The sequence below is a fragment of the Antechinus flavipes genome, chromosome 1 (assembly GCF_016432865.1).
Source record: "Antechinus flavipes isolate AdamAnt ecotype Samford, QLD, Australia chromosome 1, AdamAnt_v2, whole genome shotgun sequence".
NCBI lineage: Eukaryota > Metazoa > Chordata > Mammalia > Dasyuromorphia > Dasyuridae > Antechinus > Antechinus flavipes.
The window spans coordinates 701,829,850-701,848,435 of NC_067398.1; the positions used below are offsets into that span (position 1 = coordinate 701,829,850).

General features: G+C 37.6%; 1 protein-coding gene across 1 annotated transcript in view; it reads right to left on the reverse strand.

Annotated features, from left to right (window-relative positions):
* MED13L (mediator complex subunit 13L) overlaps positions 1 to 17,887 on the reverse strand; it is a 332,823-nt gene extending 314,936 nt beyond the window's left edge. The window contains exon 1 of the mRNA XM_051976088.1: positions 17,699 to 17,887. Within this exon, the coding sequence (XP_051832048.1) occupies positions 17,699 to 17,770 (72 nt within the window). The 5' untranslated portion in view covers positions 17,771 to 17,887. The remainder of the gene's footprint in view (positions 1 to 17,698) is intronic.
* Positions 17,888 to 18,586: the final 699 nt, after the last annotated feature.

Consider the following 18,586-nt stretch of genomic DNA (forward strand, 5'->3'; position numbering starts at 1 on the left):
GATGCACATATCTAGGCTTGGATAGAGGGCATCACAAAAAAACAACAATTTTCACAATGTAAAATCAAAAGGTATATGCATGAAATGTCCTCACAATTAAGATAAAAAGGAAACTGCCTGGGGGAGGGGTGAAGTGGGGGAAGGCAGAAACTTAATACCAAGTACTGATAAAAATCTTCTATCCAATACATACAAAGAATTTTTAAATACAGAAGAACCACTTCCTAATAAGTCAAATATTCTGAATATTTTGCAAAACAAAAATTAGAAATTATCAACAAGTACAAATCAGAATTCTGAGACTTCACCTTAAACTTATAGCAAATTGTCAAAAAAGAATAAAAGATAGATTAAAGGGACTGCAAGAGCAGAAATAGACACTAACATATGGTTGGTAGAGCAGTGAATTAATCCAATCATTTTTGAAAATAAATTTGGATTTATAATGAAAAGGTTGTTCATGCACTTTGGCTAAGAAATCCTATTATTGGACACGTACTTCCAAGAAGCTCAAAAAGAAAGGTTCCAAATAAACAAATAATTATAGCAACATGTTAAGATAGAGGGGATTAAAAACAACAACAACAATCTGGAAATAAAGTGATTATCCATTAAGTAGCAAACAGCTGAATAAATTGTATTATCAAAATGAATTGTACCACAAGAAACAAGAAATATGAGGAATTCAGAGAAACATTGTCTAAGAAGCAAAATGTTAGGGAAGGCTTGTCCCTGCATTAACAATCTACTGTCTACCCTTTCCCTCTAAAAAAGCAAAAAGGGAAAAAAAAAAATAGTAACCTTTCCTTTGAGAATCCTTTCCTGAGTAACTCCACTCCACAAAGATCACTACTTAAAATGTTTCAAAGACCAGAATTTTTTTAAAGATTTGACTACTGAAAAAAGAAAATGGTTTCCCTTGACACAGAACCATATTTTTAGATGCTGATCTACTGAATGAATGAAAACAGAAAGTAGTCTATAGTCCATACTTTATTTAGAAGAGGGAAAGAATTAAAACACACACACCAAAATTTGGTTTTATCTAAAGTAATTTTAAAGGCATTTCTAAAACTCCTTTAAGGCAAATCTCTATCAATTCTAGCACTTTAAATTCAAAGAACATTCCATGAACTACCAAGGGATCAATAATTTAAATTGTCAAATATTAGCCACAGCTTGAGTTTCTAATCATTGTACCAAATACTGTCCAAGGTGGTTAGATTATAGACTACAATAAAATCATTAGGGCCATTTAAGGACCCAATCAACAGTGAACCAACATGGAAGAACACTGGAGTTTCATACTCATAGGATCACAGATTTAAAGCCACAGAGGTCAAGTACAACTTTACAGATGAGGAGGAAACTTGAGGCCCAAAAAGATTAAGATGCCCCAGGTGACACAGGTAGTAACATCTGAGGCAGGATACTAAATTGGGTCTTCATAAGTCCAGTGTTCAGTATATACCATGCTGCCTCAAAGATGAGATTCATCTGATAAATGTTTTCTATTGTGTTTTTTAATCAGTTTCCCTTCTTAATCCTGACTTTTTCCCTCGAGCCAAAAAAAGAAAAGAATCAAATTTATTATTCTTTCCTTCTCCCAGTTCCTAAGTTCTCTCATAAAGAAAGATGCAGCATATGGCCATATCCCAATTTCCTGAATAAAGCTGTCTAGGGCTCATTTAGATTTGCAGGAAGGTTCAGCTGATACCACCAAGGCATACCACTTAAGGATTGGAGTTTAAAAAGAAAAATCTGTAGCCCACATTTTAGATATTGACAGAATATTCAGGAGAAAAATTAGATGGACTTATGAGATCTCACAGATATGAGCTCTCCGATTGTATGGAATTGCCATTCATCTATGCTTCCTTGTTCTATGGCAATCTCCTCTCTATCTTTCTATAAACCATGGATAGGGATCCACACCCAACATGTCAGGAGCCCTCTTCTGTTATTTGATCTTCTCTGGGGATCAATAAAGTACACAGTCCATCCATTTGTTCTTCCTCACTCTCAACACATGACATGTCAACCACATTTTCTACTCATAACCTCTGAATGAAAGACATGTTTTATGCTACCTCTTAAGAAGTCTTCATAAAATGAATTCTATTTATGACTACCAAAGGGCTCTCCACTGCTATTTGAGTAACCCACACTTTGGAACACAAAAGATCAATATTCCCCGACTCACACCCGTATCATCACTGAAATGGTGTTTTATTTCAAAAAGAAGCTTGGGATCACTACAATATCATCCCAATTCAACATAGCTTGCTATCTGAATTTTGAGCCCAGTTCACCCACAATATCTGTAGCATCTTACAAGACAAATTGTATGGAAAGGCCACTTCAATGGGCCATCATCCATTTATCTTTTCTATATGGATATTAGGCCAAATTGTTTTCAGTGATTATAAACTTATTCCAAAGGCTCACCAAAGTTCTAGCAATCACTAACAGCAATATTTGGAATATTTCATCTATATGAAATCCCACTTCCATTTGTACTTTCTACTGAATTTCCTTCGTGTTAGTTGCAAACATTTTATGCTTCATTTGATTTAATAATCAGAGGATTTAACAAAGTTCAACGAATCTTGTCAATTAACACAGAGAAATACCTTGTTACTTCTAAATTTACTCTAACAAATCAAATCCCTTTTTATAGTCAGCAGAATGAAATCTTGTATTTTCTTTTTTTCAGTCAATTGTATGATAAAGATGGTGACTACTGTGGAATCTAGTTCATATGAAGTTGTTATTTCATACCTTCACCAAGGATTTCCTCAAGAGATGTGTAGATTTCTCTTAAAATTGTTTATACTAGGGCAACTAGGTGGCTCAATGGATAGAGCCCCAGCCCTGAAGACAGGAGAATTGAGTTCAAATCTGACCTCAGACACTTAACACTTCCTAGGTGTGTAACCTGGGCAAATCAATTAACCCCAATTGCCTCAGGAAAAAAGGTTTATACCAGTGAGAAAAAAGTATAAGGTTTAGTAATTATACTTACATTTTCTCAATCAACTTTTTCTGAGATTGATTTTTTTGACCCCTAAGTATCTGGTAATCCTCTAGAATTTTATTTTATTATATTTCAATTGGGAATCAATTTCTCACAGGATCACAAAATGACCAACGACCTTGTGCTATCACCTTCCAAATACCTAGAGAATAGATCCCTTACTATCCCCCAAACTATTTCATCTTTTTATGTTGGGCTACTGTTCTTCCTTTCCCTGTGTTCTTTAGGGCCATGTCTATTTTTCATACCCCAAGGGAAAAAAAAATCAAAGAGCATTTATTAAGCAGTTACTATGTTCTAGGCACTGTGTCCAGGCTGTACCTCTGACTGGTAAAAGTTTCCTCCAGAAGGTGGCATTTCAGCCGAGTCTCCAAAAAGAAAAAAAAAAAATCAGCAAAGACAGAAATCAGAGGTAAGAAAGTAAAAACATTTCAGACTGGAGGAAAGGAATTGAAAGGCACAGTGAAGGAAAATAAAGCATCTAACATGTGTGAGGAATGGCAAGTAAGTCAACGCGACTGTACAAAGTACAAAGAGGGGGGATAATTTATAAATGTAAAGGTAGAAGTGTATTAGGTAATGAGGAGCTTTAAATGCTGTACACATTTAGTTTAGATTTGATCCTAGAGGTAATAAGGAGGCACTGGATACCATAGCGATGGGGACAAAAGAAACTGCTTTAGGAAAATCACACACAGCAGATATGGTGGTGTGATTGCTGCTGATAGAAGGGAAAAAAATATTATAAACGCTTTACAGATCTTTTCAATTTGTTGGGGTTTGTTGAACTTCCAATTTCATCCTTAAATTCTCTGGAAATTATCAATCAACCAACATTACTGAGTGCTTGCTCAGTGACTGCTACCCTGTTAAGCCCTAGGCATGCAAAGCAAAGCAAAGCAAAAACAATCTCAGTCCTCAAGAGCTCACATTCTAAAGTGGGAGACCATGTTTAAATAACTAGATACAAACAAAACACATGCAGGGGAAAAGGAAAACTATCTGTGAAAGTACCAGCTGCAGAGAGCGGGAAATACTTCCTCCAAAAGGTGAGATTCATTCAAGTTGTATCTTAAAGAAAGTCAAAGAAACTACAGGGACGGAATATTCCAGGCATGGGGAACAATCTCTACAAAAACATGGAGACTGGAGAGGGAAGTGTCAACACTAAGAAAATCTAAAATTACTAGTTTATAATAATAATGCTAACCCACATTATGTGACACTTACTGAATGCCAGGCAAACTTTTATCTCCTGTGACATTCACAGCAATCCTGATAGAGAAGTGCTATTACTATCCCCTATTTTATAGATAGGGAAAACTGAGGCACACAAGAATTAAGTAACTTGTCCAGGATTACAAAGGCAAACTTTTATCTCCTGTGACATTCACAGCAATCCTGATAGAGAAGTGCTATTACTATCTCCTATTTTATAGATAGGGAAAACTGAGGCACACAAGAATTAAGTAACTTGTCCAGGATTACAAAGATAAGGCATGCCTAAGACTAAATGTGACCTCAGATGTTTTAGACTCTAAGTCTTATAAGTTACAAGTTGTATGGAGGGAAGTCAAATGGAAGAATAGAAGATAAAATGCCCGTGACAACTTTAAATGCCAAACCACCTTAAAAACCAATGACAAAATTCCTATTATGTTCCCATACAAAGAAGAAAAAGAAAGTCCCTACTCTCAAGAAGTTTACACTCTAAAGGTAAAGAAAAAGGGAAAGAAGGTGGGATCCACTCTCTCAGTGCAACTAGTGGGAAATGAAGAACTGATATGATCTTTGCTTCTGATACAAGGGAAGAGTAGAGAGTACTGATGAGGTGTGAGGGCATACAATTTCAAATGATAATGAGTTTCCAGAAGATGAGGTTTCCTGAGGTCATTGTCTCAGGGGAGTCCAGTATAAGAAGTGCAGTGCAATTTGGTATCTAATTCTAGTAGTATGCCATTTCTTTCTCCAGCTCATTTTACAGATGAGGAAACTGAGGAAAATAGGGTTAAGTGATTTATTCAAGGTTACACAGTCGTCAAATTTGAACTCGGGAAGATCAGTCTGACTCCAGGCTTTATCCACTGTGCCACCTTGTACTTACAAGGAGTACATTTGGTGAGAAATGAGTTGGTTCACCTGGGAGCCTTCTTTAAAAAGAGGCTTTTGGAGTTTTTATTTGATCCTGGAACCTCTAGAATATTCATTAAAAAGAAGAATGATACAGTGAAGTCTCCATTCTAGAAAAAAATCACATTGTCAGCTGAAAGTTGAATTGCAGGAGGGAGAACTATTAGGCAGAGTGAGCTAATAGGACCTAAACCAGGGCTGTGACAATGTGATTAGGAAGAAAAGATGAACAGACAAGAGATTCTGATGGTTAAAATGACACGATCTGACAAGAAACTGGATATGAGAGGTGAAAAAAAAAAATCAGGCGTGAAGGGTGAAACCAAGATAAGAAGATTGGGGGAGGGAGAGAGTCTGGGAAGATGTTAGAATCCTCAATAATAGCAAAGTTTAAAAGGGGAAAAGGGTTTAAAAAGGGCAAAGATGAATTCCTCCACTTCTGCTCAACAGCAAATGAAAAGAGGAGGCAGATGATAACTGTAAGCCAAGAATGGTGTTTGGCAAAGTAAAATCAATGATAAGAGATTTGAGAGTATAGGAAGACAGTGTAGAACTGAATTGATTCACTCATGATCCCCGAAATGAATATGAGTGTAGGTAAGACAGAGATGGTATTGTGGGGAAGAATAAAAGGGTGATGGGAGCCATAATCAGGAGGAAAGCCAGAGCTAAATGTTGTAAGGCATAGGCAAAAATGGAATACATTTTTGATCAGATAAAGGAATTTCAGAGTCAGTTCAGGTTTTCTGCCAAGCTTTCGATTAATTTGTTTTTCCCTCTGCTGCTTCTTGCAGTTTTATATAATATTGCTCATAATCTTTTACTATCCTCCTCCATAAGATTTTGGAAATGAGTTCATATCCTAAACCAGTGTTAGAATTGGCTTCTATCTCTATTCTTGGCAAGGAAATCAACTGTTTGCTGGCTAAGGTCGTTTCTAGGTTCTTTTGGATTGTCACTGTGGCATGTGGTTTCTATCAGTTAAACTCCCTTAGGAGATAGTGTTAACTATGTCAGTATCTATTCCTTTATCCAGTTCCTAATTTGGAGAATCATTTTCTTAAGTAGGCTAAGTTGCAGCTGTTGATTATATGTCATATCTTCTCATTTTATTCTCTGTTCTAATGCAGTTATTGATTTTTCCTTGTTCTCAGAAGTAAATGATCTGACTGCAGACTTGTGCAGTCATTTTCTACAAGATATCATTTTATTTTTTGTGACATTAATTGGATTCACCATATTTTCTGACATATTTTACTACCCTCTTCTATCCTCCTAGTCACAGAGATTCATATCTAAGATCTAGATCTCATTCAGTCAGTCACCAAATCTTATCTCTTCTATCATATCTCCACAATTTATGTCTCCTTTGTTGCAATACCACACCACCCTAATCAGACCTTCATTCCCACTTATTATGATAATCTGCTAAATGGTTCAGGCTCCTCAGACTCTCAAGACTCAAACTCATATGATAAGATGTTAAATACTGGTCTGGACTTTGAAAAACAAGAGTGGACAATAGTGGCTACAGAGAAACATTTAATACAATTACAAGTCGTCTAAAAAATGCTAGATGCAATGATGTTTCCAGGAAAGGGGGGGGGGGGGGGAAACCTATTCCCCTGTGCTTCATTTGTTCACAAGATTTGTCAAATAGAAATATGATCTAATCTTTTACAGAATGGGAAACTGAGGCACAGACCAACCAAATGACTTGCCTAAGGCTATTAAATTTGTGAATGGCAAAAATGAAGCTAAAACCCAGATTTCCTGACTTATCAAACCTGACAGGCACTTTTTAACCTAAAAGGAAAATAAGCTGAGCACTAGCTACTGAGCAACCCAACAGAAAAACCAAGGCCAAGTTCAATCCTCCTTCAATTTTCCTTTCTCCCCAAACCACAGTGGCCAATGCATCTTCCAGCAAAGACTCAAGGGTGTCAGCCAAGAGAATGAAAGGGATCTGAGGAGAACCTTTGTGCTGAGAGGGCAGACTAGATAGAGCAAAGCACTGGCTTGGCAACGACTGTAGAAGAGATAGGACGTTCTTAGATTTAAACACTGGGAAACACCTGGAACAATGCAAAAGGATGAGAAGTGGAGGCAAATTGAGAAAAGAGCTAGTAATTCATTTGGGCTTCAATTGAGAGTGCATGAAAGGCAATAATCTGACATAAGGCTAGAAAGGAAAGTTAGTTTGTGAGGCACCTCCTCACAAGGAGGCCAAACTAAGTAGGTTAGATTCTATCCCCCAGCATCTCAATCTGGATGCTGAGGACCATTAGGGAAATGAGTTTTTGCACAAAAAACTTCAAATCCATTTATACATCAACCCCTCTTATTTTGAATTTTACTAAGCCTTCCCCACAAAAGCCAAGGAAAAATTTAAAAATTGATAGGTGCTTTCTACAAACTAAATAATCTGATATGTAAATGATATTACATGTTTTTAAACCTACATAAATGTTATTGTAATAATACAAATTCATTTAAAGGTTCAATTGAATTCATAGGTTCTTGGTTATGCATTTTCTCAAAAAAGAAAAAAAAGAAATATGATTGCTATCACATAAGGGACCATTACAGTTTTCAATATCATCCAAAAGCATCTTTATACTTTAAAGATTGGTTCTCAATCTTTTAATCAATAGAAATTTTCCAATGATTTTAGGTAGAAAAATGACATAATCAAAGCTATGGCTTAGGAAGGTGGCCATGCAGGCTATACCAAAAGAAAAGGCAAAAGGAAAGGAAAACCTGAACCCAAAGGAAGATTGTGTATATGGAAAGCAAAGGATGGACATCTACATTCTCGCAGAGTTAGAATCCACAGGAGATCTCACCTAATGTGAAGGATGACAGAGTTGAATTCAAGGCAAATGAGGTTTCAATCTTGAGGGACTGGTGGTATCTTTAATAATTGGAGAAGTTGAAAATCAGTTGAGAATTAGAGGTAATGATAAATTCCTTTTGGAAAATGTGGAGTCCGAAATGTGAATAAACTACCTGGGTAGTAATGCTTAGCAAACTGGTCTGGGACTCAAGGGAGATACTGAGGGTATGAGTCAACTGCAGAGATAAAAACTGAGCCAGTTAGATAAAACAGCAAAAGAATGTAGAGACACAAGAGAAGAGGACAGAATTTTAGCAAATATTCAGACCTGAGGAGCAAGGAGGAAGTCAACAGACAGCAAGTAAAAGGACTAGGGCTCTCTATAATGCAGGAACAGCCCAAAAGCCACAGGGAGAGAGGGTGTCCAGGAAGAAAATGACAAGGAGTAGGGGATGAAAGGGGGAGGAGGGAAGGGAAGGGGAGAGGGAAGGACTTAGCAAGAATTCCCTGATGAATACAGAGCAGATTCCAAGAATATTTAGAATTCAGATTGCAATAGACTTAAAAGTAAAATGTTGAACAACTAAAGGCAACAACTGTAGACAAAGCTTTAGGTAGTGTGCCAGATAGAGTCTCCTAATTGCTGGAGTCAGGAAGACCAGAGTTCAAACCTGGTCTCAGGTACTTAAAGCAATATGACCCTGAGATGGTCATAACATCTGCTTGCTTCAGTTTCCTCATCTGTGAAATTGGGAATAATTTCTCAAGAGTTTTCATGAGAATTAAATGAGATAACATTTGTAAAGAACTTTACAAATCTCATCGCACTAAATGAATACAAGTTATTATGAATTTGCCAGCAAAAGAGCTTGTAAAAGGGCAGCCAGTCTGGGAATGGATAGATCTAATAGAGGTTGCAAAAAAAAACAAACTTTGGATGATAATAAGGAAGCAGTTCCCTAAAATCAGACCAGCTGCAAAGAAGGAGCTGCCTCAGGAAATGGACGGTTGGTTCCTGCCCCAACCCCTTTCAAAGGAGTTTTTCAAACAAAATTTGAAAAAAAGTATTGGTTAATAATGCTGAGAGAGGGGAGATTATGTACCTACCACAAGACTTGAGCCCCTTCTACAAAGAAAACTTAAAAATCCATCCATCAACGCTAAGGATAAAGAACGATAGTTTGAGGGGACAGCAAAGTCAAGAAAAAGTTTTACATTTGGTTGGTTGGATGACATTTTATATAACTGGAAAAAATTCCACTACCCCAAAAAGAAAATGCATTTCTCACATTTAATGTTTAACTTTGATAGATATAAAGTATCTAGAGAGTTCACAGGGTAGGGAAGTGAAGACATACTCAGAATTGACTGGTATGAAAACCATCAATGAAACTTTTTTTTCTGAAAGAGATATAGAATATTTGAGTTTGTGTGAAAATGCTAAGAAAAGAACTAGCATAAAGGTAAAAAGTAGACAAAATGAGAAGAACAACAATGAACAGAAGCGTTCTCAAAGGAGACAGGAAGGAATTGATGAAGGAACACTGGCTCCTCCCCCCTTATAACCCCAGACTGTCCACAATCTTCTCTTCTGGCTTTTTAGTAGTGACAGAAGACAGCCACCTGTTTATGTCCCATCTTCAGATTTACAAATCTCTAATACTAGGGAGCTTACTACCATCGAGACTTTAAGGTGCACTGAAGGATAATACTCTTAGGGAGTTCTTCTTACATTAAACTAAAACCTGCCTTCCCCCCCCACACACCTCCAAAAGTCCAAGATGCCTCCTACAGTGAGTAATATGGTTGAAGACTGCCATGTGTCAAAAACAAATAGATCAATAGTTCTGTTAAAAGCTTAAAAAAAAACATAAAATGATGCATTAATTCTCAAGAAAAGAAATGGGTATCTTCAGGAATGCAGAATGAAGAAAGCGACAGAAGCCAATAAATTAAAAAACCCTAACACAAATTCTTCTCCTCTTGTATTGTCATCGTCATTCAGTCGAATTTTTGGAAACATCATTTGGGATTTTTGACAGATGCTAGAGATTTGCCATTTCCTTCTCCAGCTCATTTTAACAATGAGGAAACTGAGGCCAAAAAAGGGAATGACTAAGGCCAAATCTGAACTAAGCAAAATCTAGCACCTTATTGCCCCTACCTCTTTTTCAGGGATGCAAATATGTGGCACATGCAAAATTTCCAAAAATTACTTCCTTAACTATTCTTACCATGGTAGACAATTCTGATTTATTTAGCAAACATTTATTAAATGGCAGGTAGAATATGGTGAAGTGATGAATTGCCAATAGAGCTTGGCTTAAATCTTGATTCAGTCATTTATGAGCTCTGTGACCTTATACAAGTCATTTTACTCAACCATAAAAAATAGGGAAATAGAATTTAAATGATCCTTTACAATTCTAACATAATGTATTTCTTGAGTCTTCTAACTTAATCTCTTCCTCCTTTGACCTTTCCAGCACTTTTATTCCTTAAACTTTCACACTGTAGTTTGCATTGTAATCACACAAACATATGTACCTCACCCATACTAAATAGTAAAGAATCTGGAAATGGGAAATGCTTAATACAGCACCTCATACTCAAACATTCAGCAAATGTTTGCTGAATTAAATAGCTATTGAATTTGGACACTGGAAAAGTTCTAATTTATGGTTAGCATTCCTATGAATCAAAAAGGCCCTCTCTTTAATAAGTCTTTTATACAATTTACTTAAAGAACATACATAAAAATTTCCCAAAAGTATATTTATCATGTTATAATGTTGCACAGTATATTTATCTAAAAATCATACTATGTTTCCAGGGAAATGATATTTATATGCCTAGCATTTAAACAAAATCATTTAAATTTAGACAAAATCATTCAGGCTCTAACACAAGCCAGAGAAATTAAGCCTATGAAATGGGAATATTCACATGCAAATAAACATAAGATCACAGAATTTTGAGCAAGAAGGGAATCAAGGTTTCATCTAGTTTAGCTCCTTCAATTAATAGATAAGAAGATTGAAGCCCAGACAAGTGACTTGCATGATAAGTATCAAGGAGAAATATTTCTTCTCACAAACTTTAGAAACTAAAAAGTCTTTGTATCTAAATCTTACACATCTTAATTACTAGTTCCCAAATGGTGTTTTAATGAACCTAATCACCTCTTTCTAAATCTAAAATTCACAGACCATCCCCATTTAAAAAAAAATCACTCAATATTGAAGTTTTCTATGTAACAACAAAGATTACAATAAATTAAAACTGTTGAGTGCACTCATTTTCTTCCTATGTCAATAGTTATTTTAATTGTTCTCTAAATACTTTTGTCAGAGTTCAGTGCTACTAAATTTTTAAGTGCATTTAAAAGGCCTTCAAATTCTGTGGTGAACACTAAGAATTTTCTATGTCTTCCAAGATAATAATCTTTAACACACAAAATTAGTCCCTAATTGTTATAATAAAAAACACTAAGAAGCTGTCAGATAAAGAACAAATGACTAAATGTTTACCTAAAAATCTTCAGTTGTTACAGTCTCATAGTCTGTCTTTATTGATAATTAAAGCCATAATATTAGGCTAAGAAAAAGTAAATATGAATGATGCCACTTTTATTTAATAGCAATAGACTATATGTGAAATAAATCCAAAATGCAAACAGTGGTCAGCCAGAGTTCTGTGAAGTTTCACAGCATTATAGAATTTTAACTAGATTAGATCTATAATTCCTCTAAAGTGAGAAAATATTTTTTTTAAAAAAGATGCCAAATAAATTAAATTGTGGCAACATAATTTCATTTTCCTAAATATATTCCAATATTTTTCCCAAAATAAGCAATTTTTTTCAGAAAATAATGCATATACATTTCCACACATTTTGAATTAAATATTCTATTTTATCAATAAAATTGGAAATACCTTAGTATTTAAAAAAAAAAACTGAATTAGGAGTCAAGGTACTTGACTCCTTGGTATTCTGGGAATACCACATATTCACTATGTAATACTGGGAAAAATCACATGACCCTCTCCTTTGGACTTCACTTTCCCACCCCACCCCCACAAAATAAGGAATGGAACTTCTGGATTTGATTGACCTTCTATTTTGGCATTTAAATATTTTGAATAATCCATGTTTTCCCTTCACTTAACTGAACTATTTTACCAAACTTCTATATTAGTACTTTACTAAACAATTACTCTGATACTTTTTAAAAGTAGAAGATCAGAAGTATATTTGTATAAAAGCCCACAAGCAATTATGTAGCAAAATTTAAACTCAATTTTATCACACAAAGCAATGATAGTTAACTAAGGTGACATGCTCAGGTGCCACTGAATAAAACAAATTGAACAAATTGTACACATTTCATATTTGCAAACTCCCTATTTACCTTTATTTTATGGTATCAGCAAAGATGAACATAAAAGGATTTCCCCTCCATCATTAAGAAGCTATGTTGAAAAAAATGGTCCATCATTCAGAACATCTGGATGTCATTACAAAGTCAAATTTAAAACCCTAAAAAATATTTTTTCTAAACTAAAAGGATTTTACAAATATTTTTTGATTCATTAGTTTTAAATCTCTAGCAAACAATAGGCAACAAATGTATCCATTTAACAATATCCCAGCAGCACATTTTTAAGGTCACATGATTACCTCACTATAGTATAGTAAATGTAATTTCCGAAAATAGGAATGTTTATACAATGGCCAAGTAGAAATGCTGCTGAAGGAACACCACACAGGACAAACAGTTGATAAAACGTCTTTGCATCTATGCCACACTTTAAACAAATGATCAGCATTAAGAGAGCAATGTGACAGAGATCTTTTTTCAGCATTTCTAAGAAATAGATGCAATGAAGGCTTCAATCATGACAGAAATGCACAAGCTTCACTTGATCTTTCTTATTGGTTGTCTTTTTTGAGATAAGTAGGCCACCCACCTCCAGAAAAAGAAATCCATACCACAAATAGCTTAAAGGTAAGGAATGTTAAGTAATATTTTCCACTATCTCACCCCCACCCCCTCAAAAAGATGTTTAAGAAACTATTTAATCTTGGAATCTTAAACTTTTAGAGATAAGATGACAGAATTTTTTTTAAAGTAACTGTAATGATAAACATACTTATAACAATACACAATACAAAACAGCTTTTAATCTCAATGTTTAAATTTGAGAAAGCAATAGGGTTACTGTTATGTAGACATAACACTTTAATGCATGGCTTGTATGTTAATAATCTAACAGTTAAGACTGGAGGAGAGATGATCTAAATCTTCAGAGTGCTCTGGTGTATGTGTGTATATATCACTCAATTTACATTACTTTAAAGTGTAATCAAATAATAAATCAATGAACAAACCTGATGTGTTTTTTTCAGTATCAAGAAAAATACAATCTACCATGATTTATTATAATACATAATGTACTTATGCAAATTTGAAATAATATTATAAGAGATTTCTTCAAATAAATCAAATACGTTCACGAAGCCCATCAGAACATATCAGATCTCTATCATTCTCTGTCTCAGTCTGTCTCTCATACACACAATCTAATTTTCTACCAATGACTATTTCCAAAATAACAACAAAGCTGAATATTCAGTACTACCAACATATGGGTCTCTGTATATAGTATGTTCTCTTTAAATTATGAACTCGTCACACGTACAAATGGCTCTTTAAAATGGTCCAGTAAACTGCTACACCATGCTTGTTAAATTGCTGTCTATTATGTACTTTAAAATATTTACTAGCAATTGGAGGTTAATATACTACTCTTATTGGGTGGCAATTATTGGTATTAAAATATACAAATACTCTAACACCATGAAATACCACAACAAAATGCTAAATAGAAAACATGTATTAGCAAATTAGGAATGTCTGCATGAAGGAGAATGGATTAGTGTGAAATTAAAACTTACAAATATCAAAACTTTAAATTACAACAAATGTGCCCTTGAATATAAATAAAATATGCTTGATCAATATAAAATTAAATGAAACATTCCCTTTTCTCCAAACTCATTTGAGATAACTTATGTTTGGTTCAAAGGACCAAAATTTCAAAAGCGATGGTTAGACTAATATAAATTACCTTCCCCTAATTAAAAAATAAAATAGGCACAGGGTCAACAGATTATTTTGAAAGCTTTAAATAGAAAGCTAATGAATTTCAATAAGAAATCTTCCATTCACTGTGCAAAGAATCTCAGTTACTTTGTACTCCTATTTAGAAACATAATTCTAAGCAAACAACAGCTTGAGTGTGTAGTGTAGTCTCTACTTAGGAATTACATCACTCTGAACATCTCAAAAAACATACACTTAAATCTAAAGACAATCATTACTCTCCATGTTGGTACAATGTAAAACAATGCTACAAAATGCACTTCAGTTCTTAGGTCTGGAAATTCTAAATTGAGCTGATACAAGGAAACACATTCACACAACCTAAGCATAAATTGTTACACTTGCCAAAGGGGCAGCTTTCACATAGATAAGTAAATCTGAACTATGATAAGTGAGTTATCATCCTCACCCAGAAATGTGATGGACCACATGAGAAAACTATTTGGGTCACAAAGGCACAGTCAAGCATGAACTTCATGCAGTAGCTACAAATCTCACAGCAGGGTCTATGAGAAACACACATGGCTACAATCTGATCAAATAGACAATTGTGTTTTTAATACAGAAAATAATACCAAGGAAGTAGAGACAGGAATCTAAGAAATAGGATGCACTACAACATGTTGAAACATGACAATCAGAAAATAAAATCCATAAAGTGCTAGTAGAAACCTTAATCCACCCACATTGCATAATAAACTTGTGCCTCGGCATAATGAACACCTATAGTTAATGCAGAGTGGGCGGGTTGGTACTACAATGTAAAATCTTAACTCTCTAATCTCTGGTTTGTGCTTCAATTTGAACTACAGTAATTTGATGACATGCACAAATCTTACTTCCAGAACACTATTCAGAAATCACACTGCCCCATAGAGTAAGCACGTTTTACAGTCAGTAAGAAAAGTTTTATTTGGGGCATATGAAAATTCCAAGTTCAGTTCAAAGATTGTGTGATGTACTGGCAATCTTTAGAAGCATTATGTAGTGGCAATATGCTTACAGTAGTAAACGATAATTATAAAGGATTCACATAGAAATTCTATTTTTAGAATTTAAAAAAAATTGCCACAGAACTAAACAGTACATTGTTTTCTAAAGAGCTTTGACACTTGTTCCACTGTACACAAAGAAATGTGGCAACAAATCTTAATTCAATTTCAAAGGTCCTACTGGAATATAAATCATTTAATTTTTTTAAAAAGAATTTTAAGAAGCCCGATAAATGTGAAGAACACATATACACTCTTAGCCAGCTGTCATAATTACAGCAAAGCACTCAAGTCTGCAAGATTGTAGTTTTTTTGTTTTTGTTTTAAATAAAATATCTCTCAAGCACTTGAATGTAATCATTCTTCCACCAGGCTTTTAAAGAGTAAACTGTAAAATACAGGCAACTAGCTGTATGCTGTATCCTAGCAATTATACCCATTTTAAAATTGGTCACCATCAACATGGTCCACATTAGAAAAATACAATGTAACCTTGTAAATTCATCACAAACAAAAGCTGTAACCAGTCAGCATGACACATGGCAGTTTGTGTGATCACTATCCACTGACACTGGTCTACTGGACTATTTTAATTACCTGTAAATGTGTCAATGTGGTCATCAGTTAACTAAACCAAAACATTTTAATTCCCATTTAATCAATAAATTTACTAATCTATGAAGGTCTCTACCTGACAGATGCCAATTAATATACTGGGGAGAAAAGGAGGTGAATATTCCTGTCAATCAACACCTTCACTTTCTGGGCTATTTAAATATTACTTTGGAAAGCTATATTAACATGTAATAATAAGAGCAGGAATAAACACTCAATCCATCTTTATAACAATTTCTTTTAATTTAAGTATTAGAGTAAGAACTGAACATTTAAAAAAAATTAACATGAACTATAATGCTAATACTTCTAGACCCTCTGCTACTACAAAATTTCAAAAGACATTTTAAAAAGAGAAGTTGTTTGTGTTGATTTGAAAATAAATTTACAAACTCATTTTAAAAACAAAATAGCATCTTCATTTGAAAGGGCTGGTCAGAATGTACATTTCTCAGCTTAGAGACTCGAAGAAAAAATTATGCTACCCATAATTAAATGTAACTAATTATATTCTAAGCACTAAATTATTTATCCAGAGTAAACAAGGATTAAAAGGAGATGATGTTTGTATCAGCCGTACACAGGTCACACAAAAAGGATTTCCAAAAATGTGTGCTTTCCAACGTTCACAGCCCAGAAACTGCAAACTTAAAAGTAAGCTTTCTAAAAACATCAGTGAAATAAACTGTTCAGCTAATTCCACAATTGAATACTGCCTTCTCAGTTCTGTTTACAAAGCTTTTCTCAATATTTAAACAAATTTATGCTAGCACCACAAGCACATAGCCATACATATAATAATCCATGCACAAAGCACACATTGAAAAACCATGCACTGCAATTATTAGCATAAATGCAAGCTTCAATAATGTGATCGCTCTCAGGACTTTGGGATACAGCTCAATAAAGCAAAGATGACATTTACCACCAAATGTCATTAAGTGCCAGGAAATACTTGCTGCCGCGGTGTACGTTTTTATTTGGCTTAATTTAATGTTATAGTTTGGGGGCTCTGGTTCAAGAACAATTGACTCCATCCCTTTTTCTAGAATAAGCCGTTGCAATTTGAATTCGAAGTAAAAGTTGTCGATTATCAGGAGAGAGGAGGAGGATGGAAAGAGGAGGAGGAGGAAGAGGAGGAGGAAGAGGAGAAGGAGGAGGAGGAGGAGGAGGAAAGCGATGTCATCCAAGTGCCCGGGAGGGTAGCTCGGAGGGTTTCAGCTGGGGCTGGGGGAAGGGAGGGGGAGGGGGAGGGGGAGGGAGAGGAGGTTTCCTCGGCTTTCGGACTGGTCGGGGCAAATGGAGAGCTAGCTGTGCTCGGAGTAGGAAGCGCCCCGGAGCCAGCTGTTTGTGTTTACCATCGCCAGAGTCGCCGCCAGGGCTAAGCCTCCCCGACACAATCACATTTAAATGAAGTGTTTTCGCGGAAATTTGCGAAGCAATTCGGGATGAAATTCACATACACACACACACACACACACACACACACACACACATACAACACGATGAAATTCAGACACACACTCAACACATGCGGAGTTGAAAAGGAAGCGAAAAAAAAAAAAAAAAACCTGCCGGTCCTAGGTCCTAGACACAAGTGACGGCTTTAAATTTAGAAGAAAAAAATTAAAGGGGGAGTGAGGCGACGAAAGGTCCTCCCGAAGAGTGTGACCCCGGCTCGGATACTTTCACATGCAAATCAATGGAGCGGCTTCGGGAAGACACGCTCGCGACAAATGATTTTAAAGAGCAAAATAAACACTGGAAGCGATCCAAGGAGCAGACGATTAAAGCGGGAGCGGGAGAGCCCGAGAGCAGAGCGGCGCGGGGAGCCGGGGGGGACACCCGCCTGGCCGGGGAGCGCAGGGGCGCCCCGGGGACGGCGAGCCCACAAAGTTGAGGGGGCCCTGGGGGCACTCACCAGCGAGAAGAGATTGGAGTGGCAGTCCTCGAGGCTCGCCCCGTTCGCCACCCAGTTCCCTGCCGCATTCATGATCCTTCCCGAGCCCGGCCGCCAGAACGGGGCATGTCTGACCGACTCCGAAGCTGCCGGCCGGGCGGCGGGGGTGGCGCTGCGGCGTATGGCTCCGAAGATGAAGGCGAAAGCGACGACGAGGCGGCGGCGGCGGCTGCAGGGAGCTCCCGTCTCGCTCCCAGCCCCCGCCGATGGCCCGCCGCTGGCGGCCGCGGGGCGCTGGGGGCTCCCGGGGCGGGGCGGCGCGGCGGCAGCGACAGCTACGACAACGACAAGAGCGGCGGCTCCGGGCTCCCGGGCTGGATGCGGTGGGCACGGCCTCTCGGGGGACAGCGGGGAGGGCGATCCGATGGCCCGCGGGACACCCCCACGCTCACTGCCCGCGGGAGGGCGGGAGCGCGGACCGAGGCTCGTGCGCAGGACGCCCGGGCCTCGTCGGCCGGGCCGGGCCGGCCAAGGACGGAGGCGGCGGAGGCGGAGAAGCTGGTGTCCGTGGCCGGAGCCGGAGCCGCGGCGGCTGCTGCTGCGGCTGCAGGGGGGCGCTGTCCGCCCGTCCGCCCGCCTGCCCGGCCCGGCCCCCTCCCGGGGCTGGCTGCGCTGCGCTGGGCCGGCTGCGCTCGGCCGCCCCCGAGGCGGATCCCCAGCCCCAGCCCCAGCCCCAGCCCCCCCCGCCGCCGCCGCCGCCGCCGCCGCCTTGTTTATTTCCAGTCACGGAATCCCAGCGCGAGCGGAGCGGAGCGAAGGGGAGGGAGGAGGAGGAGGGTGGCGGGAGCGCGCGCCGAGGGGGCCGCGAGCGCGCGCGAGGGTGACCGGGGGCGCGCGCGAGGCTGAGGC